The sequence below is a fragment of the Heliangelus exortis genome, chromosome 10 (genome assembly GCF_036169615.1).
Source record: "Heliangelus exortis chromosome 10, bHelExo1.hap1, whole genome shotgun sequence".
NCBI classification, from domain to species: Eukaryota; Metazoa; Chordata; class Aves; order Apodiformes; family Trochilidae; genus Heliangelus; species Heliangelus exortis.
The window spans coordinates 17,415,584-17,438,597 of NC_092431.1; the positions used below are offsets into that span (position 1 = coordinate 17,415,584).

At 37.9% G+C, this 23,014-nt stretch overlaps 1 protein-coding gene and 2 long non-coding RNA genes across 5 annotated transcripts in view; 2 read left to right on the forward strand and 1 right to left on the reverse strand.

Moving 5' to 3' along the window:
- IL15 (interleukin 15) overlaps positions 1 to 23,014 on the reverse strand; it is a 30,381-nt gene that overhangs the window by 3,762 nt on the left and 3,605 nt on the right. The window contains exons 1-4 of one of the 2 annotated variants that reach the window (XM_071753804.1): positions 20,303 to 20,397; positions 3,573 to 3,681; positions 2,204 to 2,285; positions 1,680 to 1,721 (exon numbers count right to left, since the gene is read on the reverse strand). In XM_071753804.1, coding sequence (XP_071609905.1) covers positions 1,680 to 1,721; positions 2,204 to 2,285; positions 3,573 to 3,598 — 150 coding nt within the window. In that variant the 5' untranslated portion in view covers positions 3,599 to 3,681; positions 20,303 to 20,397. Of the gene's footprint in view, positions 1 to 1,679; positions 1,722 to 2,203; positions 2,286 to 3,572; positions 3,682 to 20,302; positions 20,398 to 23,014 lie in introns of those variants that run through there. The other variant, XM_071753803.1, reaches the window with a different exon arrangement.
- On the forward strand, positions 3,595 to 10,409 carry LOC139800566 (uncharacterized). Its single transcript, XR_011727796.1, has 3 exons — positions 3,595 to 3,699; positions 6,543 to 6,640; positions 10,256 to 10,409. It is a non-coding gene; the product is annotated as an uncharacterized lncRNA (long non-coding RNA).
- Positions 16,359 to 22,680, forward strand: LOC139800564 (uncharacterized). 2 transcript variants are annotated; one of them, XR_011727793.1, is made up of 4 exons: positions 16,359 to 16,435; positions 17,530 to 17,642; positions 21,206 to 21,392; positions 22,393 to 22,680. It is a non-coding gene; the product is annotated as an uncharacterized lncRNA (long non-coding RNA). The 2 variants fall into 2 exon arrangements; XR_011727794.1 differs by lacking the exon at positions 22,393 to 22,680 and having other exon boundaries at positions 21,206 to 21,413.

A 23,014-nucleotide genomic window follows, 5' to 3' on the forward strand; every position in this document is an offset into this window, starting at 1 on the left:
TATTGGAATTAAATTAGTATTATTTTTAGTGATCTGAATTCAGAATAGGTACATGAAAAGAGGAGGTGTACATTACCTGTATCTCACAAAATAAAGAAAAAGAAGCAGAGGTGTGAATTTTTCCATCAAGTCAACAATGGAGTGAAGAGTAAGTCCCAGCTTGTCTGACTTTCATATCAGACTGTCCCACTTTAAGAAAATCTTCTGAATTAGCAGGCATTAGATCAGCCATTACAATTAATTAACCCCTCTGGCTCAGTTCAGGTAAGAGAATGTGTGTATGAATGTGATTTTGCAACCTTGATTTTGCCATGCACAGGGCTCGTGGTACAGACACCTCAGACTGTGCCTTCTTTGGTTTCCCAACTCCACTGGGCACATCAGCATCACTGTGTTCTGCAGACTGGGACTGTTCTGTCTCAGACTTAAGTCAGTCCATCCTTTATAGGATTTATTTCATTACCTCTTTAGCTGTAGGATTCCTGGTCTGTGTTTGGCAGCCCTGTGGGAATGTTGTCAGGAAAGCAATGTCTCAGAAACCACAGGAATGAGCCCAGACATTCCCACCAGGGCTATACCAAAGGTGACTGCTGGGAGTGGGATATTAGCTGGATTCATTCTCTTGCTGGGATGCATGTGTCCCATGGAGTGCAGAGAGAGATCCACAGCAACAGATTTTTAAGTCTCTTCAGGAATTAATTTCTGCATTTAAGATTATAATATTTTCCATAGGTTTCCATGATTGTATTCAGAATTATATTAATCAATTAATATAATTCATCCTTTGAAGGATAAATTGCAACCTGCAACTGTTAGAAATATGAATCACAGAATCATAGAATGGTTTGGGTTGGAAGGGATCTTAAAGATCATCCAATTCCAATGTCCCCATACAGGCAGGGACACCCAGGTTCCTCAAAGTCCCATCCAACCTGGCCTTCAACACTTCCAGAGGTGAAACATCCCTGGACAGCATGTTCCAGTGTCTCACCACCCTCACACTAAAGAATTTTTTCCCAGTGTGTAACCTAAATCTACCATCCTCCAGTTTAAAGCCATTAGCCCTTGTCCCATCACTACATGCCCTTGAAAAATGTGTGAGAGTACCTAGGTGTTTGCTGCTATGCTAGGGAGTGGCAAAAGCAGAGAAATACAAAGGCAGGTGTTGTGGAACGTTAGAGAGGTTTGGAGAATGTTGGAGAATATTCAGGAATATTCCTGAATATTCTCCAACATTCTCCAAACCTCTCTAACGTTCCACAACAGGCAGGTGCTGACAGTTTCTCTCCATAGTCTACTTCTCTAATGTTTTATGTTATATAGTGCATAGTGTTAAATAATTGTCTTTGGAAGTATTTTTTTTGTCACTTTTTTCCTCCCTCAACTTACAAATGAATACCAACATTATTTTAGCAGTGTTTGCTTTGATAAGATAATTTTGGATCATCCCTTTTAGTTGATGAATTTTAATATCAGATACTTCAGTTAAAATAATTAACAGCTTCTTATGTAGTTTATCATAAGTACTTTAACTAACAGAAATGTTCCTTCCAAGGCAAATTATTTGATTTCTGAAACTTTTCTCAAATGGGACTTAGGCTGCTGCAGAAGACACTTCCTAGTAAAGAAATGAAGCTACCATATTAGACCAGTTGTGGTCAAATTTTAAGTTTACTTACATTCTCATCTGTGTTTGCAGTATATAAACTGACATCAATGTCCTAAAAGAAAAGAAGAGTTAGAAATATGAACATTAAAGAACATATTTAGAGATAATGAAGCTGACTCTGCAAGACATAGATTAGTTCCAAGTTCAAAGGCCAAATCCATTCAGGTACTGGAAGCCACCAAGTATCTTAAAGTCACCAAGAAAACTGCAGGATGGGCTTCACTCTGAAGAAAATGCATCAGAATTTAGTTCCATGATATTTTCTCTAAAGAAGGCAACTTTCAAGCCTGTTGCCCTTCTTCTTTGGGAGACTGAGAAGGATAATATTTAATTCTAGAGTCCCCAGTATTTGGTCAAGTCCCATCCCCTTCAACCTTTTTTTGCTTTGCTTCTGCCCCTGAAACACCATTATACAACCACCATACCTTTTCCTGCTCCCTGTCACTGACACTTATTTAGCTGAGTAAAATGCTAAATATTTAATTATGTCCATTCCTAGGATTACATGAAAAGCTGAATTTTTAATGAACTTACTTTGGATGCCTTGATCTGCTCCAAATCTTTCAGAACTTCTGCCCACTTGCAGTGACCTGCAGCTGTCTTTGGTGCATAAGCACTAAGAAAGAAGAAAAGCAGTGACCATTAGTCTAAAAAAAGTAGCTATAGGCAAAGTTTATGCTGAAAAAAGTCAGATTATTAAGGTCCTGTAGATATATTATTTACATGTATATTTACACACAATCACCGTGCAGGGAAAGTATATTTGACAAATCATAAAATCATATAAATACATAAAACCTGTATCTTGGTCATACACAGTCATAAACAGTCAATGTGCATTAAAAAAAAAACAGTTTAGTAGAACATAATGCAAGAGAAAGGTTCAACTACTTGGTGTAAAATGTTTACAATTCTGTCAAAGTATATAAAAAAAAAATCACAATTTCAGTCTCTTCTGATTATTTCTCTCTCACTAATATGGGATGTGTATCTTAAGCCCTGTTGAAATATATATATTGAATATATATATTATCTGTTGAATATATTATTATCTTAGATGTAAATTTTTCTGTACAGGAAAGCTTCCTCCTGCTATGAATAAGATTTTTCTCACAGTGAAAGGAGTGAGAAATTTTTCTCACTAAAGGATGGAAGGAGGATTTGCTTCTCCTTAGAAAATTTCTGGACTTTAAAGTTCAATTTTAATGTGTCCTCACTTGGATCTTTAATTTGGATGCCTTTCAGCACTGCTGAACTCTAAATAATACATGACAATGTAGGGAAAGACAGAACAATTTTCTTGGAAAGTTGGTTTAAAACAAGCAGCTGTTAAACATTTAAGCCTTAATGAAAGGCTCAAAAATTACAAGTTTTTTTCAAAATAAAAAAACAGGGGTTGTAACAAGAAGCAGAAGAGACTAACTGTGTTTTTGGCAGGGGAAAAGAGAAAATGTCAGACCTTAGCAAAGAGATTTGACTGAAGGAACACAAGGAAAAAATAAGTGGGGCACAGAAGCCCAAGAAGTAGGAACAGATTTCTAAGACTAGAAAATGGGGTGAGATCTGAAGGATCATACCTCATACCCATAATTCAGCATTCATATTTTAAAATGCTCAATGTGGTGTTTTTTTCATTGCAAAGACAACAACTGATGAAGCTCTGCAAATGCAAGAACTCCAAAAACTTGAGGGTTATCAGAGACATTAGGGTCAGGCTGCATTCTTGACCAGACTGAGTCTAAAACAGAATCAAGTAAGGGACTGTGGCCTATGAAGCACTGGGGGACTCTCTCAGGGCAGGAGAGGGTCCACTTTCTATAGAGATTGGAGGAAATTAAGACTTGTAATAGTGAAAATAAATAAATTGTATTTAATGTCTGATCAGCAATGACTTTGTAGTTACCATAGGAAGAAGATGACCAGTCTCATCTCATTCTTTAAAAGGCAAAAGAATGGCTCTCCAGCAGAAGATAGAGCTGATACTGCAGACCAAGATGTTTCTCATGTGTTTCCTGAAAGACACAAGCAAGGTAATAGCTTTGTCATAATCTGTTTTCAAGGATTTTTTCTTTACTACTGACAACCAGTTTTACAGGACATCTAATGAAGACAAGGCTACCTCTTGTGTTCAGATTAAAAGACCAAGTGGTTTGCAGCTTGCAGGAATATATAAACTCTTTAAAAGAGAAGGAAATCTCTTTTGGAAGAAAATCAAATGCTGAAGACACAGTACAAAAATCTGAACTCATCCTGAGCTCCCTATTTTAGATATTAAATATTAAAGAACTTTCATTTTGTTTTCCATCCTAGACATCTTTCCCTTGGCTATCTTTCACCACCCAAATTCTGAGTTACTACAACTATAAGCTTATCTACAATATCATGGTTGTATATATAGGAAAAGTTTATGAAATACATCCAAAGCTATACTTATGTGTATAGGCCTTAAATATCATATTTTTATATAATATATATTTATACTTCTTTATCTACTGTATGTACATCAAATATTGGGAAATGATTTATTTGAGAATCCTGCCAGTGGATTCTGGCAACTAGAAACAGGGTGGAGGTGTGAGCTGTGGGTTCACCATTGGCAAACATTTCACTGTGCACAGCCTGGTGAGCTTTGTTCCAAAGTCACAACCCCTCTGATTACAGGTACTGCAGAGATAGGTTAATTATCTGCAACTACTTTTGAGCTAAGGTTTCATTTCCTTGTGTATGTGCAGTGCTTTTATATAAATGGACTGAAATGGTATTTCTCATTTCTCAGCAGTAGTTTATTTACATACCAATGTTCATGAGAAAATTATAAAAGAGCTACCACTATGCAGTGGTAAAAAGGTCAAAATGGAAGTTAATCCATTCATTGTCAGCCTTCCAGCTAACTTGCTGAAATTTGTCTTCTTAAAGCATCTACTGAAAAAGCTGAGAGAGTAACACAACTGTCACAGAGGATTTCTGGACAATATTTGTAAGAAAAATTTGGTATTTCATAAATAGAAAAATTTTAAATACATCACAATTATTTTCTTTCCAAAACCCACAGATACAGTGGGAACAGAATCACCTATTCACTACATAAATTTCCACACTCAATAATGGAAAGTGGTGTCAGACCCTTCTAGCACCTGTGTGTGTCCAAAACCTGTTAAATGAGAATTATGTAAATGATAAATAATCTGAATTACTTTATTTATTATTAGAGGTTAGAGCCAGTAGTCTTTCATCCATCTTCTGAACTATTTCAGTATGGAATATGCTGGGTTATTGTTACCCAAAGAATGTCTAAAAACAAGGCTCCAAAACCAAATGGAAATCAAAAATATGTGGGCTTTAAAATAAAAATATTAAGTATATATGAAACAGACAAGAAAGAAATTAAATAGAAATACTGACTGCTTGGGAATAGTCAAAAGATCTAAATCATGTTGTTATAATATGACAGGCTGTATCATTTCCACAGTTAATATTGTTATGACATTTGTCATTATGTGGAGTTTGGATATTTTTTTTTTAGCTCTGCTTACTAACTGTTTTGCTTTTATTTGTCAGTCCTTAAAAATATCCTATTTTGGGATTTGGCTTGTTTTTTAATTTAATTGAAATTCAAAATTAGCCTTGTGGGGAATCTTAAACTGCATTTAAAGAAATTTAGAATCTGATTTGTTGGATAGAGCTGAAGAAAACATGTTTTAATCCAATGTTTAATTTTTTTAAAGCGTCTTTTAACCAAGTTATTGACACTTCATTAGAAAGATTTTGCAGCAGGCCAACATTTGATCATTGCACAGGCCAGTTTTCCTCAAAGATGAGGTGGCTACAATGAAAATATGGAGGAGTTATATTTGCTCCATAAGAACTTATTGCTAATTTTAAATAAAAGCTTGGTTTTTAGAAGTAATAGAAAACTTGTACTGGTAGTAAAATACTTAAAGATTATATCACATGCATATTCTAAAGGGTATTCCATTTGTTCATAAAGAAAGAAGTTAACATTCAGTATATCACCTGATAACTTTATTTCCACAATTCAGGGCCATTTTCCACTTGCATTTCTCAATTATTTCATCCAAACCATTATTCAGCAACATAAGGAATGTTTGCTTCCTTACATGTTTTGACAAGTTATTGTCCTGCCTTTAACACTCATTGTAAACATTTTCTCTGGCTACTGTCAGTTTTTCAGTCCTTACTCTGTTTAATCATTAAAAAATTCCTTTATGTCTTCATTACATCCCTGATACTCATCTTGTTTTATGGGAGCCTGAACTTTGGACAAGGGAGCAGTTTGTATTTATAAATACGTGCTTATTTTTCTATGTAGCTTGTGTCCTGATAGTCCTCTAGGTTAAGGATTAAAGTCTTTGTAAATGAATATAGGTTATTCCAAAATGCAATTGGCTGTTGTGGGATGCACAATGATCTGTTTGGAAAGTGAGTACTGTTTTTTTGTAATGAAGTTAAAATTAACCACTTTAAAGAGCAGTTACAGCTGAGTAAAACTAAGCCACAATGGTTCTGTTTTCTCTTTAAAGAAGCAAATGTATAAGCAAATGAGAAAGCTTCTTTCTTAAGGCAGGAATGTGATTCTAGCTGTCACAGAAACTATAAATCAGTCAAAAGAAAATATTCATAGCTCTTTACATTATTTCTGTTACATATGAAGGAAAGCGCTCAGGGCTAAAATCACATGCCTTTACCTATATATCATTTAGCTAAATTTCTTAAGATTTGCTTATACATTTCAGTGAGTCCTTGATGTGTGATATTCATAACTAAGAAAGTTTATTTCCTATGCAAATTGGTGTTACCTACAAAGTTCCAGTGGTTTTTATTGCTTATTTTGAACAGTCTTTTTTATTTTTAGAGAATCCTCAAGCCCTTGACCACCTCTTGTGTATGTGTGCATGTGCTTTCTGTGCTGTTCTTCAGTCTGGAAAAAAAAATGGGATTGCTCTTTGAGAAGTAAGTAGACAGCAGTTTTTTCTCAGCCTCCTTTACACTAGACTATTGTTCTGAGTCTGGTACAAATGGAGTTAATTTTCTTTATAGTAGCTGGTCTGGTGTAATGTTTAGATTTGTAACCAAAACAGCGTTGACAACTCACCAGTGTCTTGGGTATTGCTAAACAAAAGCTTCTCCTTTTCTCCCTCTGCTTCCTCCAGCCACCCCTAGCAAGTGGGCTGGGTGTGCACAAGATGTTGAGAGTAAGGACTGTTGACCCAAACTGAGCAAAGACATCCATCCTACTCTCTAACATCATGATCAGTGTTAAAAGGAGGAGTTTTTCAAAGTCAACCATCACTTCAAGACTGTCTGGGCATCAGTCTGCTGATGGGATGCAGTGAGGATTGCTTTTGCATCACTTGTATTTTTTTTTTCCCTTTTAAAAATTTTTCTTCACTTACTAAATGGTCTTTATTTCAGTCTCTGAATTTTTCTCACTTTTACCTTTCCAGTTCCCTCTCCTGCCTGGCTGGTGCAGGGAGTGAGCAAGTGACTGGTCAGCCAGTCTTGACCCACTACAGCTGTACAATGCAATCTCTTGAAGGCACTTGCCTCCATTTCTCTGATCTTCTTAATCCTTATATGCTTCATTGTTATTAAAAACAAATGTCCAGAAGCAGACATCATACTGAGATGTCCTAAAGGATTTGGAAACTGGTGCTAATATTTTCCCCTTCTGTGGGAAACAGGGAACTGGCTATTGCCAGTGTTTGCTTATTTCAACAATATGCTTCATATTTCAACAATATGTTCCCCTGCCATATGTTCCATTTGTTGAGAATCCTGGAACATGGGAAGAATCTTTCACTATTTGCAAAAAACCCCTCCTCCCAAAAAGCCTCAACAACAAAAACAAACAAAAAATAACCACCCCAAAGTCTCATCTGTTTAATTTTTGAGACATCTCACTTTCCCCCCTAACTTCTTGACCTCTGGAACACAGCTTTTCTCTTAATCAATCATTTCCCCTTTGCCTCTGGGCTTTCTGCCTGGTCTCACTGGTGCTGTTAGATATCACTACTCATTTATTCCTTACTCCTGTTAGCAAATCTTCCTCCTCAGGCTATTCTCTCTTGTAACAACATGCATTCTGGTTTTCTTCATCCTTGGCTTCATGCTTTTTGCTCTCATTCTCTTGTGTGCATGATGTGTTGCTCTTCTCCTATTACATGCTCTTCTCACAATAATCAGAGCCTCCTTTAGAGAACTCTTCCTTCTCACTCAAAATCTTTTCTGTGGCTCTTGTTCTGCTGTTCTGTTTTTGTTGGCTCCACTGATCTGTTGCTCTGTCCTCATGTGCCAGGGCAAACCCTTTCACAGGGACAAAGCACCAAGGAGCTGCACAAGGAGGGTGCTGCATCTATTCCAGGTTTTGTGTGTAATATTTGACTTCCTTCTCTATGCTCATAAGCACAGAGAGCCTTTTGAATGTCAAAATTGATAAGACTGGGAAGGAAAACAGATGTTTCCCCCATTTGTATCCTAGTCTTGTAAGAAGTTTTTTCTTAAAAAAACAACTTTTTTTTATTTTTTATTTTTTTTCAGGAGAGAAGCCACGGACAATAAAAATTTAATAAACTAGTAGAAGAGACTGAAAAAGGAATGGATCCCTAAAAAAGCTATACTTCTGAACTGGATGGATGTTTCAGTATTAAGCCCTTAAATAAGTAACTCTGAAATCAAATTTTCATGGATTGTGAGTAAGTTTTAGAGGAAAGATGTGTTCTTAGTGCTTTGTTATTGAGTAAGTAATTGAGAACAGTGAAAGTCAAATGAGCAGACTCACCAAAGGAGCTCTACTCTTTAATTTCTAAGTTCCTCTAGACAGTTTAAAGGAAAAAACCAAAGAAAAATTAACAGAAAAAAACATGAATATGAATAAGTGTCACAATGTATGTATTCTGATGGGATGGAATTCAAAAATTAAAACAGAGAACCACATTAATGTATTCTGAGACAATAAGAAGCTGTAGCAGATGCTACCTTGAAAATAATTTCATTTGTGTGCTACCAAACATCCACAGAAAGTAATATTTTCCTATGAAGGAATCCATTGCTAGGGCCTTAAATCCTTTCCCAAGGTCTCCAGAGTAGTCCTATCTATCAAACAGATTTGTTTTACAGCTCTGCTAAGTGCTAATCTGAACATCATTTGACACAACAATCATTAAAAAGTTGTTGCTTTGCTCTCGTGGTGCCTGAATCCCTTACGATTCCGCAGACGTTTTAGTTCCTCTTCTCCCTTCCTATCTACCTTTGCCCATGAGCCTAGGAAATCAGCCCTCAAGCTCCAGCAGGTGTTTCCAGCAGTTGTCCTCCAGGCTTGAAGGGAAAGAGCAACTTTCCCACATTTCTATGGAGCTTGTTCTTACTGGTCCAGGAAGGAAGTCAGTGGAATTACTGAGTGTTAAATCATGTGCTTGAATGCTTGTCTGGGGGAGAGCCAAAATGTGCCTCAGGTTCTTATATCTTCAAGGCTTTATATATATATATATTTTAATTTTTTTTTTGGTTTTTGTTTTTTTTTCAGAGAGCTGAACTGCTTTCTTAGAAGTGCTTAGCAAGCTAGGCAAGCTAAACCATTTTTTCAGCAGACATTTCAAAGCTGGGCATTCTTTAAATATTACTCCTATTAGATCAATTGCCTTTCACCTTCCTTCCACTCTTACTTTCCTTTTTTTATTGTACAGATGCAACTCTCCTGTGGAGTACTATTTTACCAAGCTTATTCTGCTTCTATGTGAGTAGTGTTGACCTTCAAAAGAGTATTCTCAGTAATCAGCATGTCAGGCAATGCTTTCAGTTTAATCAGTTATGCCTTTATGTGTTCTTGGTTTGCTTAAATATTTGTTGATTTGCTCTTGACAGTCATCCAGTAGGACTTCTTTCTCCCACATGCTCTTGCTAACTGGCATTTATGCCAGAAAGTAAAGTTTGCAATGCTTGTTTGAAAATTTTGCCAAAAGGTCACACAGTTGTTGCTATTCCACTCAATACTTTAAACATCAGAATTTGAAATGTAATAAGTTAAATATTTCTTTTGACCTTTTTCGGAAAAGCATGGTTGAGTCCTCTGGCTCCTGCCATTGCTTTATGACATGTTTATGTATTTGACTATAGGCCTGAAAGGAGGTTTGTCCTAGGTGCAAACAATTATTTTGTACCTTTGCAAAGAATCTTGTAGCCACAGCAGCAGTGAAACCCAACAGAAGTGCTGCAGTATTTAGGGATAAATATAACTAGTTGAATATCAGTGGGAATATTATCAATTAAGAGCTTTCCCTTTTAGTGTGTCTGCTTTCACTGATTTGTCAGTCAGCCTCAGAACAGTGCATGCTCCCTGACCACAGGCTCACCCATTAATAGCTCTGCTTTAAATAAGATTGCCAGGTTCCTATTTACATAGCTGAGGGACCAGGACATCAAACATGTTGCTTACTCCATAGGTTAGATTTACCCCTCGCCTCTCAGGAGATCCAGTTCAGGATCTCTCATAAGCATTTTTTGCCAGTTGGCAAAATACAGCCAGAAAAGAAAGCTAATATGTGCTTCTTTCTTTTTACATCCTTCCAGATAATGTCAGTCTTTTCAAGGCATCAACTTCTAAGTGGATGAATAATGGAAGATCAACTTAATCTTGTCCTGATGCAAACCAGATGCATGACATTGCTTTGAGAAACCTGGGATTCTGACTTGGGAGCAACCTAACACCAGATGCCCAGATGAAATGTAAGTGATATAGAGGACTGGGTGTGCACATGTGATCCTCTAGCTATAAACACACATAATCACCAGATTGGTAAACATTCTTTGGAACCACCCTGACAGCAGAGGTAAGAACAGGAGTCAGCCTGTTAGTACCTCAGCACTTCTGTTTCCAACCAATTTAAAAAAAATCCAGTCCTTGAGTAAATAATTCCAATTATTACATGACATAAACCATTGACCAAGTTTGAGATTAGGAGATGATCCAGCTGCACCTGGACTCCTCTCTGACAAGGAGTTTAGGAAGGAAGGGGGTCAACTGTGAAGCTCATGACCCAACTAAGCAAGGTCTCCATAACTCCAAATTGACTCTAAGATGATTTTCCCTCTTTGTTTTCTCCATGTAGTAACAGAACCTTGCTATCAAACTCTGCTGTTTTATCTAAACATTCACCTGCGACAGAATTAATGCTTGTTTTGCTTGACAAACACTGTGCTTGATAAGTAGAGAATCCTCATGTTTTAGTAGTGGCAAAATCAATGAGTTTAAGGCATAGTCAGTAAAGGGAAAGAACAGCAAAACAAACCAACAAAAAATCATCTGTAGGGCACAGATGTTTAGCTTTGATCATTTATCCCCAAAGAACCCCCTTCAGGATGCAAAAGGGTAACCTGAGAGAAGCAGATTTATTGTACAATTGAGAAAAGCAACACACAAACATGCAAGATAAATATTGTTAACAGATGAATGGGCAGAAAAAAGTATCAGGATTCAAAGGAAAAAGAACAAAACAACTCTACTACAGTAGACTTGTTTCATATTTCTGCATAGGAAAGGCAAACAAGTTTGGAAAGGAAATTATTTCTGCTTTATGTTGCCCTAATTCATTTATAAATAACAATGCAGGAAGAATTTCAGAACCTGAACAATCATCCTTAGTTTCTTGCCTTAGGATACAGGAAAATCAATTATTGTAAAAGCTCTAGAGTGTGCTAGGGAAGCCTTCCTGTTTCATGTAAAATTTGAATTATTTTTGTGCACACTGAGGCACTTTTTCTATATGTATGCAAGTCGTGTGAGTACAATACAGTAGTTGCCATTATTTGAGGTTCCTTCAATTTGTATGGGTGATGGTTTTGCTTCATTTCTTGTCAGCCAAATGCAGAATACCTGGAGAAATGGAAGAGGTTTTATGTCTGCAAACTAACGAGAGGTGAAGCAGTATTAAATTATATTACCCTGGTTACTGCATCATAGCTCTTAAAAAGAATAACTGGTAGTCACAGTTCTTAACAGTGCAGCACAGCACTCATCCAGAAAAAGTCAAAATTTCTTCCAGACAAGGTGAGTCTGCTAGTGAGTACATTCATTTAGACAAAAGTATTTTTTTAAAAGACTGAAAAAAATACTTCACAGAGCTGTAAAAAGCAGTTTTACATGGCCTTCCAACCAGAACCATTCTATGATCCTATATAAAATAATGGGCAATACTGCAAAGCACAAATAACATTATAAGTAAATGTTATTAATGTTTATAACTTATTAAGCATAAGTTATTATGTGGAAAAATATTATTGACAATGATTAACTTCTTGGATAAATTTACATGTCTGCCCTCTGGGATTGTTTACTTCATTGACTTAACATACAAAATGTTAAGCCCAAAGCAAATCAGATTGTTGATAGTAACTAAGTGATAATAACTGTTACAAATGTGTTCCTACAGGACGCAAAATAAACTCTAAGAGATGAAATACACTTTGTAAGTTTAACCTGTGACCACATTGCATAAATTCAACGAATTATAGAACCATAGAGTAAACTGGGTTGGAAGAGATCTCTAAAAGTCATCTAGTCCAAACCCCTGCAGTGAGCAGGGACACCCTCAACAAGGCCAGGTGGCTCAGAGCCTCATCAAGCCTCACCTTGAATATCTCCAGGCCTCAAGCACCTCCCTGTTCCATTTTTCCATTACCCTCATGGTAAAGAGCTTGTTCCTCACATCCAATCTAAATCTACTCTTCTCTAATTTAAAGCCACTGCCCCTCATCCTGTCACTCCAGACCCTTGCACACCCCCCATCTCCAACCTTCCTGTAGTCCCTTCAGGTACTGGAAGGTCACCATTCCCCTTCTCTTCTCCAGGCTGAATACCCCCAGCTCCCTCAGCCTGGCTTCCCAGGAGAGGTGTTCCAGCCCCTGATCATTTTCATGGCACTCCCCTGGCCCCTCTCCATCAGGTCCATGTCTCCAGAGGACTCCAGAGCTGGATGCAGGACTCTGGTGAGGTCTCACCAGAGCAAAGTGGCAGAATCACCTCTCTCCTTCTGCTGGCCACTCTCCTTTGGATGCAGCCCAGGATGCAACTGGATTTCTGGGCTTCAAGCACACCCTGTTGGCTCATGTCCAGCTTTTCATCCACCAGCAACCTCATCCACCAGCCTGTACTGATAGTGCAGGTTGTATATGTTATTTACAGAAATTGAGGGGACATAATAGAGATAATGTTGTCTGCCAGAAAATTTACTAGTACTGACAAACAGAAAAGTGCACATCCTCAGATCAATATCAGTCAATAAAAAAAAAAAAAAGAAAACAAACAAAACAAAAGTCTCATTTGCAGAACAGACTGCTTCCAGCAGCTCCCTCTGAAATTAATGCCTGTTTCAGCTGTAGGAAGCTGGGTTAGTAAATGTGCCACTATACTTCCCCATAGTCTTTTTTGCAAGCGTTTTCATCTTTTGATTGGTAAAGCAGAAACCAGTATTTGGTTTGTTGGAGGCAATATAACCTTGCTCTCTTCTATATGTTTTAATTTGCTCTCCCACCAGGGCTGCCTACCATTCACTTATTGCCAAAGGAAGGTATCTATTTGTTCTCAAGGTCAGCACAACATCACAAACTAATTTACTTTGTTGCCTTTCTACAAATAATTAAAGTTTGGTTTTGGCAGCTATTCACCCAAATGCCCTGTAAGGTCCACATGGTTGGTGAAGCTAGAATCAAATTTAGAAGTCACCAAAAATGTGGCCATTCACATACAGCCTGGCACCTTCTGGCCTTAAAGCCAAAATAAGCATCATACATACTGAATGTAGGAACTGGTCTGCAGAAGGCAACTGAAATGAATGCAGTAAGGAAAACTCCCATGAATTATCACAGATGAACTGTCTCATGGCTTCTGAAACTTTCCTGACTAAATGTTTTAAGACCTTAAGACGTAGCTTCCTACTCAAGTCATATGATTGCACTCTGTGTGACTCATGCTATTTATAAGAAATTTCTGAGCATTTCAGTGTGGGACCTCTAAAAGCCAAAGAACCAGCTGACTGTCCACATTAGCATTCATCTTTGGGTTTGTTTTGGGGTTTTTTGAAAACTTAACTGAGAGCATTGTGTGCCTATTCCCATATGGGAACACAATTAGAACAAAATGAAGTTGTGTTACACTTATCTCAGGTCAGAATGAACACACTGGCACACTGCTGCTGTTCTCAAATGTTACAGCAACTCCCAAAAAGAAAGCAGGGTTGTCATCCACACATCTTTTTCTAAGGATCAAGATAGCACAATAGGCTCTTTCACCAATGTTCCCAGTGCCTACTTCATAAACATGAAACTGGGTAAACTGCACGACAGAGAGTATGGCTGCAATGTACACACTCAAGGATTTTACACTTTTCTTCCCTAAAATCAGGAACTTCTATATTTCTAACTCTTCTCCAGAAGTCAAACTCCTGAACTATTGAATGAGACTCCTTCTCCTGAGAACACACACTGAGAAGTTTTCAATACTTCTGCAAGAACAAGTCCAGCACCATTTCACTCAAGAAATCAAACTATTTTTTTTTTTTTACATCTGTTTGATTTTTCTCAAGTGGAATATCCATTCCTTCCATTCTCCAGTACCCTTGCTGTAGGCCAGCTCAGAAAATCATTGTTGCAAATTGATTAGGCCAAATTTAATACCATTTGTTTTACACTTGGATTTTGATCCTGCAAGTTGCTGTCTGCTCTTTCTTTCCCCATTGGATTTCTTACCTTTTGTGTTCAGAGCCTGGCTGACATCTGTGCCTTAGACATGCAGAGGCAGCCAATAACAGTTTGAATCAGAGTAGCCATGCAGGAGTCATCTCAATAAAAACCTCTTTTATATTATAGTTTCTTTATGCAGCTTCTGTACATGCAAAGGCCTGCAAAAATCCTGTTGTAAGAAATATGTCCCAGACAGTATTATGACTCTTCATTAGCCCCTGCTGGTTTCCAGTTGCAAAAGTCCTTACAGGTTAAAAAAATGGTACATGGCCCTGAGATGAATTAGGGAAGCACATTTTTAGCAGAGCTGACTGTGACCAAAAGTCCTCTAGGCCTGATCTCCCCAGCTGCAGCCAGCTGTGAATGCCAAGGGAAGAGCATTCTGATACCTCTCTGATTTAGCCTTCATTTTCATAAAATCATAGAATTGGCTGGGTTGGAAGGGACCTCAGAGATCATCAAGTCCAACCCTTGATCCACTCCCCCCATGGTTCCCAACCGAGTGCCACATCCAGGCTCTTTTTAAATATCTCCAGGGATGGAGAATCCACCCCTTCCCTGGGCAGCCCATTCCAATGGCTGATCACCCTCTCCATAAAGAAATTCTTTCTAATGTCCAACCTAAACCTCCCCTGGCACAACTTGAGACCTCTTGTGCCCTCTTGTCTTGCTGAGAGTTGCCTGGGAAAAGAGCCCAACCCCCCCCTGGCTCCAACCTCCTTTCAGGGAGTTGTAGAGAGTGATGAGGTCTCCCCTGAGCCTCCTCTTCTCCAGGCTGCTCCTTTTTCCAGCAAAGGAGAATGAAGCTCAAGCTTGTCAGATCTGGGGCTGGTGTTTTCAAGTTTATAACTTCAGTAGGCTTTTTTCCTGCTGTCTGTCAGAATAGATAAATATTTGCTCCTTATTGGAGTCTTAGAATTTTACACAGAGGTTTCTTCTCCTTAAATATTTTTTTCATCTCACGGTTCAAATTTTGACCTGCAAAGTTAAGTTCTAAAATTAAAATATGACAGTAATTTAAAAATGAAAAATATTACATTAATGAACCTCTTCCTACTGTAATTTTGTAGAGAGTTCTGCTTTTATAAGCATGATAGCCTAGCAGAACATATATTTCTTTTTTTTTTTTTGAGTGAGTTTCAGCTTTCTAGAAGTCACAATGTCACTTTCTTGAGTAAACATACCTATTATTTTGAGACATTCCAATGGAACAAATGTTCCCTGAAAACAAGTATTCCATTTCTTTGTGATTTTGATCTGATTTATTTTTGTTTCCTTTCACCAGGCACTCAAACATTTTTCTTCTCTTATTTGCAAACTATGAATAAAAATGCACGGAAGGGCTATCATTTCCTAATTCTAAGTACTTGAGTACTTGAGACAATGTACCATACTTTGCAGACTGTTTTTGGCACCAAGGCAGGCACCTATAGAACTCATTAGAGCACATAGAAAAGTTGTGTTTCATAGACAAAAGTTTGTGGTCAGATGAAGGGATTACAAATATCAGCTTATCCTATTGGTTTCAGGAAGTGGGGCTTTCATGCTACTCAAATTCCTACCATATTTTCCCCAAAGGTGCTTCCATATCTTTCAGAAAATCTAAGGGATACTAAACAAGAAGTTCAGTACCTCATGTGTTTGGAATGAAGACTGTAGCTGTTCCTTTAACAGCTTTGTAATGTGTGGCAGATGCTATGGTGCTGCATTAAACCTTTATCAAACACAGTTCAAAAAGGAAACAGAGCAACACTCCCTGGGATGCTTTCCCTTTTCTTGAAAGTTTCTCACATAGTGAATGTGCCCACCCTGTTATAGCCTAACCATGTCACTTCTCAAGATGTTATCATTAAATCTTGTTATGCAGTAATTCACAGAAATTCCAGCTAAGTTGGACATTAATTGCCATGCTTACCTCTAGTTTTTTTCTTTTTAGGACTTTTCCACTCTTATTATGAGGAATTATATGGTTGGCATTTGCCTTGAAAATAACTTTGAGGGGAAATAAGGTGAGTGAATATGCTTTTTTGGATGCTTTCATTTGCCCAGAAACATTGGTAGGCTTGCAGTGTAATGGAATAAATCTAGTTTACAACTGGCTAGATGAATACAAAGATGTAACAAAATACTGTATACTGAACTTCATTCAGATGTGATCATGAATTAGTTAATAAAAGCACTGAAATTACATTCCAGTTCCAGACATAAAGTTCATAGATTTTAAAAACAAACAAAAGAACATGGTTAGTGTATTGATAATGGAAAGGGACACAGGAGAAAACAGTAGAAAAGTAAAAGACTGCACTCTCAACAGCAATGTCCTGTCCTTCACAGAGCTGCACATCCTGAGCAGCAGAGCTCAAGGGTTGTGTGAGTTTTATTTCTTCAACAGATGATTGCCTTAACACATGTTTTAAACTGGCTCTGAGTTTCACTGACTTGGCTGAGTAAGGAACAGGAATTTTAACACCTCACAGGGAAAAGAAATAAACAACCAGGATCAGAGCTGGTTAATTTAATTTTCATGAATGAGAGAATAAATTGCGTGTACTGGTGGCATTCCAGTTATCTTTTTAAAAGAAAAAAAAAAAAAAACAAAACCAAAAATTTAATTGTCACATTCAGCCAGAGAACCATTATTAGGAATAATGAATCAGAGAACCTGTAATTTAATCTCAACTTGGAGTTTCAAGTTATATGGTGAACAATTGTAGAAACTTTAATTTAAAAATAAGAACAAAGTAAATAGAGATGTGCATTTCATCCAGTGCCTTGCTATACTTTAACAGCTCCTAGAAAAGTAGAATTTGTCCCTTTCTTAATGTAGCTGCTTACATTAAAGATATATGTCAGGAAAAAGCTCTTATGAAGAAATATCCCTAAAAACAGCCTTCTTCAACACCAGTTAAGAGCATCACAACCCACTGGTTAGCACTGGGCAGGAGCTAGCTCACTGCATACAGAAGCACCTTTGGCTACACCAAAGAGAAGTAAATGTGAGCCTTTAGATTAAAATCTTTTTTGAGTGCTTCCTTGTCAGGTTCCCAAGGACCAGCTGCTCTATTCTAACTTTTTGTTTATGGCATCTTTCCTTCTAACATATAGAGATAACTCATAGCAAAGTGGCAAACAGAGACTCAGCTACTCAATGTCATTTTGGTAATGGAAGACTGGTCTGATTTCTGCCAACAGATTGGGAACCTTGGTTCATAAATTTCTGGTAATGTTCTAACTACTTTTCTATTTGGCAGTGAGTGATACTGTACCTCTATGACCTGATCTCTGGAAACTGCTCTGAAACTTCTAACATTATCAGAATATTGTTAGTTTGCCTTTGTGCAGTTGTTTCTAAGGTAGTATTTTATTTAAATGACTACTAAGAATAAGCAAAGCATCATCTAGGTCAAATCTTTATTGATTACTAATGATTTAAAGCAAAAAAATTCCTTACAAAATTATTCAGAGTGCAATCCTCTACTAAGTTGTTTTTTTTCCTCATAGTAAACTATTCTACCACAATTTACTTGTTTTCAACTTGTCTGCACATTTATTTATTTTTTTTTAAAAAGTCACAACATAGATATTAATGGCAATATGTTACATCTGGTTTTTGATGGTAAACTCTGTTGGGAAGGATGCTGTCTTTATGTTTGTACCTGCATCATTTGCTGTGTAGAAATATAAGAAATAGCATAAAATGATTAATTAAACAGATTATAAACTAGCAGTATAAGTGCCAGACAAAGAAATTTGTACATGCCTTTAAAAGAGGTAGAGATTCATTTGTATTTTAAAATGTCCATGGATTGGGAAGCAAAAGGAATCACTTCCAGAAGACAGGAGACTTCTTTTAAGTTATCATGAAAGGGATTGGATAGGCAGCCACAGCAGAGGCAACATTTCTGTCACCAAAGGCCCAAATAACCCTCTTACTGGGACAGTCACACCCTCCTATGTCTGCATCTTGCTACATGAGTGATGGGTTTTGTATTCTTTAAGAGCAGTAGGGGAAATACTAAGGTCAAAACAACACTGGCCATATTTGTATTTGAAATGCTCAGCATAAATAGAAACCTCTTTGTTTGTGATACATGTTATTTTTGTACAGGCTTAGAGGAGCAAATCACCTAAATTTGACTCCCACATGCCATAGGTGAGCACTGTGGAACAACATTTTTCTGTGAGAACATTTTCAGGAGACTTCAGGTGTAGGGACAAAGGTTCAGAGAGTTACAGTCTGATACAGAGAGGTGCAGAATGATGCATGGGGTAGTAGAGGTTTAGACCAGAAAGAAGGAGGTGTCAGAGTGGGAACACTATAACCAAGATAGAACTTTGAAAAGCCTGTGACAAGCAGGTCCAGGCAGGAGTCTGGCTCACAGTAGTAGCAGACACCTACAGCTACTATTAAGCAGAATATACTATGATCTCCTGAGAGTGATCTTTGATCTTTTACCTCAGTCTCCCATCAGAATGCAGATAGCAGAATTGTAAGGAATTAGATAATCACAAGAAATAAACCTTATAACGAGGTTTGTTAGAAATTTCTCAACACATAAGAGAGATGGGGGTGTGTGACTTAGCTGTGCATATCCTGCACCTATCTGCCTTAATCCTCCCAACTTTCCTTAGGCTGCATTGGTGTGGCTTGAGTTCCAAGTTTTTCTCCCTAATCTGGAAGGCCATATTTTTTGCTGCTTTTACTAAAAGCCAAGGCTCTGATGTAATCACTCTGGCACTTTGCATGCAGTCATGTGAAGCTATTGCATAATGAATGATTAATGCAATTATGAGCTGATTTTTTTCTATGATTTCTGAAAAAAAAAAAAAAAAAAAAAAAAAAGCAGCTGGTAAGGCAGGGGAAAAGATGAGCTATAGTTTCAAGTATGAGCAGTTGCATGTTTAGAATTGAAGAAACTAAATAAACTGTGAGATAACACCAAAATGATAAAAATTCACTGTAAAAAAAAAAAAAAAACTCCACCCTGACCTGAGCAACTTCACTGCCATAGCTAGCATGAAGACCATTCAGACAATTCCTTTTTTGGCTTTTTCCACCTCCCTTTGCACAGGGACCTGTCAGCCCACTGGCCTGGAAGGCTGGGTGGGATGGGTCTGTGGAGGTGCCATGGTGACCCTGCACCTTGCCTGCCTTAGAGCCCACTGCAACCCTTGCACAAGTGGCAGCCACTCCATGCAGGCAGCTCCCTGCTCTGCTTGTGGCTGTGGGACCACCAAGTATGGGAAAGTGGGAGAATCCCACCCCAGGCTGCCAGGTCCCCCAGTAATAAGGCTCAGGAATGGAACAGATCTGGAAGAAGGGAAGGACTGGCCCAACCTTGTGGAGCTGCCTGCAAGCCTGGGGGGATCTGAGTGTCATTTACTGATGGCTTTTGGGTTGTACTGAGGTCACCTGGCCAAGCTTCTTACTGGAAATGCAACTGATAGAGAATTATCAAGAAAACGTGTCAGGGAACTCTTGAGGCTTGCTGCAGGGCTGGACACTGCAAGGATTTTTTCCCTGCATTAAATACCCATGAGGGTCAAGGGTTAGGGCATCAGATGTTGCAGAAGGTCAGCAAGACAGAGGCACTGGGTCTAGAGAAGAGGGGAAGCCAGCTAGAAGGGGCTGTGCCCTGAATAAGCTGTACAAAACACAGATGTGAAAAATTCAGACCTATATCCAGCATAATTCTGGCACCAGTGAACAGCAAGGAAAGCAAAGCAGAAAAATATAGGGTGCTAAGGACTCTCAATACTGGAAATGCTTCCAGGCCTTGAATTTGTTGTTTTACCTGGTTTTCTTGTTGGACTGTAAAAATAACATTTAAAACTTTGCTGAAATTGTCTAAACTGTCATGTTGTTTAAATGCCACCTACCTGGCTCTCCAGCCTGCTCAATGTTCCAGCCACACCATCCCTAACATCCTGTCTGCTGGAACATTACTCAGAAAAGAAGCACAGAAGCTGGATCAGGTACATTTTAGGACCTAGGCATGGGAAAATATGTGTATATAATGTTGCAAGAGAGTTTTGAGTGGCTCTCAGCCCATCTATTAAGAGCATTTAAAACAGGAAGTTGCTGGAATTTCTTAAGCAACTTTTACATGTCCTCTTCAGATCTTCTGAATTAATGAAAAACATAAGACACAGACTTTTAAAAAGTTATTGTCATCTGGATAATAGAGACCCATCTTACACCATCATCTTCAAATCCTGCAATATAAGGGGGGGAGGTTCACTCTGGAAAATGTTTACTGTTATCAGAGGATAATTTTTTAAACTTCCAATGACAATTAGAAGAGAGATTGTGCCCATGTTATGTGGTATTAAAGTCATTAATATCTGTATAATTCTGTCTTTCATAAAGGGCTGGAAGAGTTCTACTAATTGCTACAAACCAACATAATGATTACTTTTGACTTTTCTGTAGACATATTACAGTCCATCTGTACAATTTTACTTTTGTTCTCCCCTATTTGAGAAAATAAATTAGAAGGGGAGAAGTGATGCAAAGCATATGGAACCAATGTCAGCTCAACAGCAACTCACTCTACCACCTCCATTTAAGCAATATATTAATAGTATTGATCATAGTATCTGTCTTAACCAGCTCCTTCCCCCTTTTACAGATGTCACAAGAAAATCTGATTGCAAAGTTTCCCCTCTCTTTTAAAGACTTTTTTTTTTTTTCTAGAATCACTTTCAAGCATTGTAATAGCTGGTGTTGGTTGGAGAAATATGCATTTTTTTTTGTTCAAAGAACTGGTTTTGTATTCACAGACTGACCTTTAAGAGATGCTGTAAGAAAAGCTGTAAGAAAAGAATGAAGACATGTTGACAGAACACCCTATGTTGACAGAACACCCTATAGAAGTATTTTTGATAAAAGCAGTCCCAATGCATCTGCAAGAAGCTAAGTTTATGAAGAAGGCTGCCTAGAGAAGTTGTGGGAGTTCCATTCTCAGAGGTATTGAAAAAAAAAAGAAAATGAACCAAACCTGGAGCAGCCTGCTCTAGTGCTCAAGTCAGGCTTTAAGGAGGAGATAACCTGTAGATGCATTCTTCCATTGTAAATTATTCTACAAAATCAGGCCTTGAATTAAAAAATAATGTGATGGAGGCACAAATCTATGATTGTATAAGCATTGTTTTCCTAGGAAATTAAATTAAACACTGAACATTCCAAAGATATGGGCTGGGAACACAGTCCTGTTTCCATATATGTAAAGGGCCAATTGCCAACAAACTTCTTTGGGCCTTCTGCATCTGGGTCTCAAGCAACAAGGCTCAGTTTCAGTTGCTTAATGTTTGGTCAAGCTGAAATTGTTAGAGCTGAAATTTGCTATACTCAATGGCTTATTTAGGCTGGGGATTTTCTTTAAGCCCCACCAGTAGTTCAGTGACTTGCAAAACCAAATAAGCAGAAATATGCATTTCTTTTCATATAAATGAAATGTTTATAACCATATAATTACAGATGTGCTTTTTAGTGATGTGTTAATTTTGGCAGCCTAGAAAAAACACAGACTTCAGCAAGGTTTGAGTGGCTTAGTTTATATAACTGCAGAAGAGATTTGTTGGCACTGTGTAGTTAGTGTCCAGCAATCTCTTCAAAATGAACATATTGCATCTCAGAGCTTCAGAGGTGAGCAGAATTCTCTGTATAAAACTTAAGGCTTCCTGCAGGAACAATGTGGTGAAGGTTGAGGAGCAGACATCAGTGCTGCTGAGAAACAGCAGTGGATTTGGGTAGTGGGACTGAATGGAGAGCACAGCAAAGAATTAAGACTGTGGAGGTGAAAGGAAGGAGGTGTAGCAGAAGTAGGAGGATTTATGAACACTAAAGGACATTCTGCTCGAGGACTGGAAACTCAGTCCCATGCTGGGTGTCAATTAATTCATAGTTTTGAAAAGGAATAACATCTTTAATCACAGTATGATATAACAATTTCCTTTTTCTCTCACAGGATTATGTGAAAAAAAATGGATTCTGTTCACTGAATGAACCAAGCTCCTGGAAAAAAAAAATCCCCACATAAATGTCATTATTTGAAAAAGCAAAATGTGTAGAAAAGGAGGCAGAAGATCACAGAAAGAAAGGTAAGGGCTCAGTGACAAAAGCAACAGAGTGCAGCTCTGAAGGAGTCGTGTCCCTGCCTTCACCTCACCACCTCCCTGGGATTCCTGCAAGTTCCTTAACCCAGATTTTTCAGAAGTGACATTCATTTTCTCAGTTCCCTCCTGCAAGAAGTCTTGCTTTTTGCATTTACCCTTAGGATGAAGTGCTTCATGCTCCCCAAGCATATATTTCCAGTCATCATATACAGTCAGCTAACACAGATGTAGGTTTCTGTGGTGCAGATGCTACAATTTGAAAAAATCAATGCCCTGGGCAGAGCTGAGCTCAGTAAAGCACTGAGTTCTCACAGCTACATGTGAACACAGACAGTACTAGGGAATGCTAAACAATCTCTCAAAAAAACCCCAAAATCCATCTCCAGGTATCACTTACTGGACCCCAAATCATTAGGTTCTCCTGGTCTTTTTCCATTTATAAATTCAAATTCCTGTCCTTCAGAACTTTTGAGA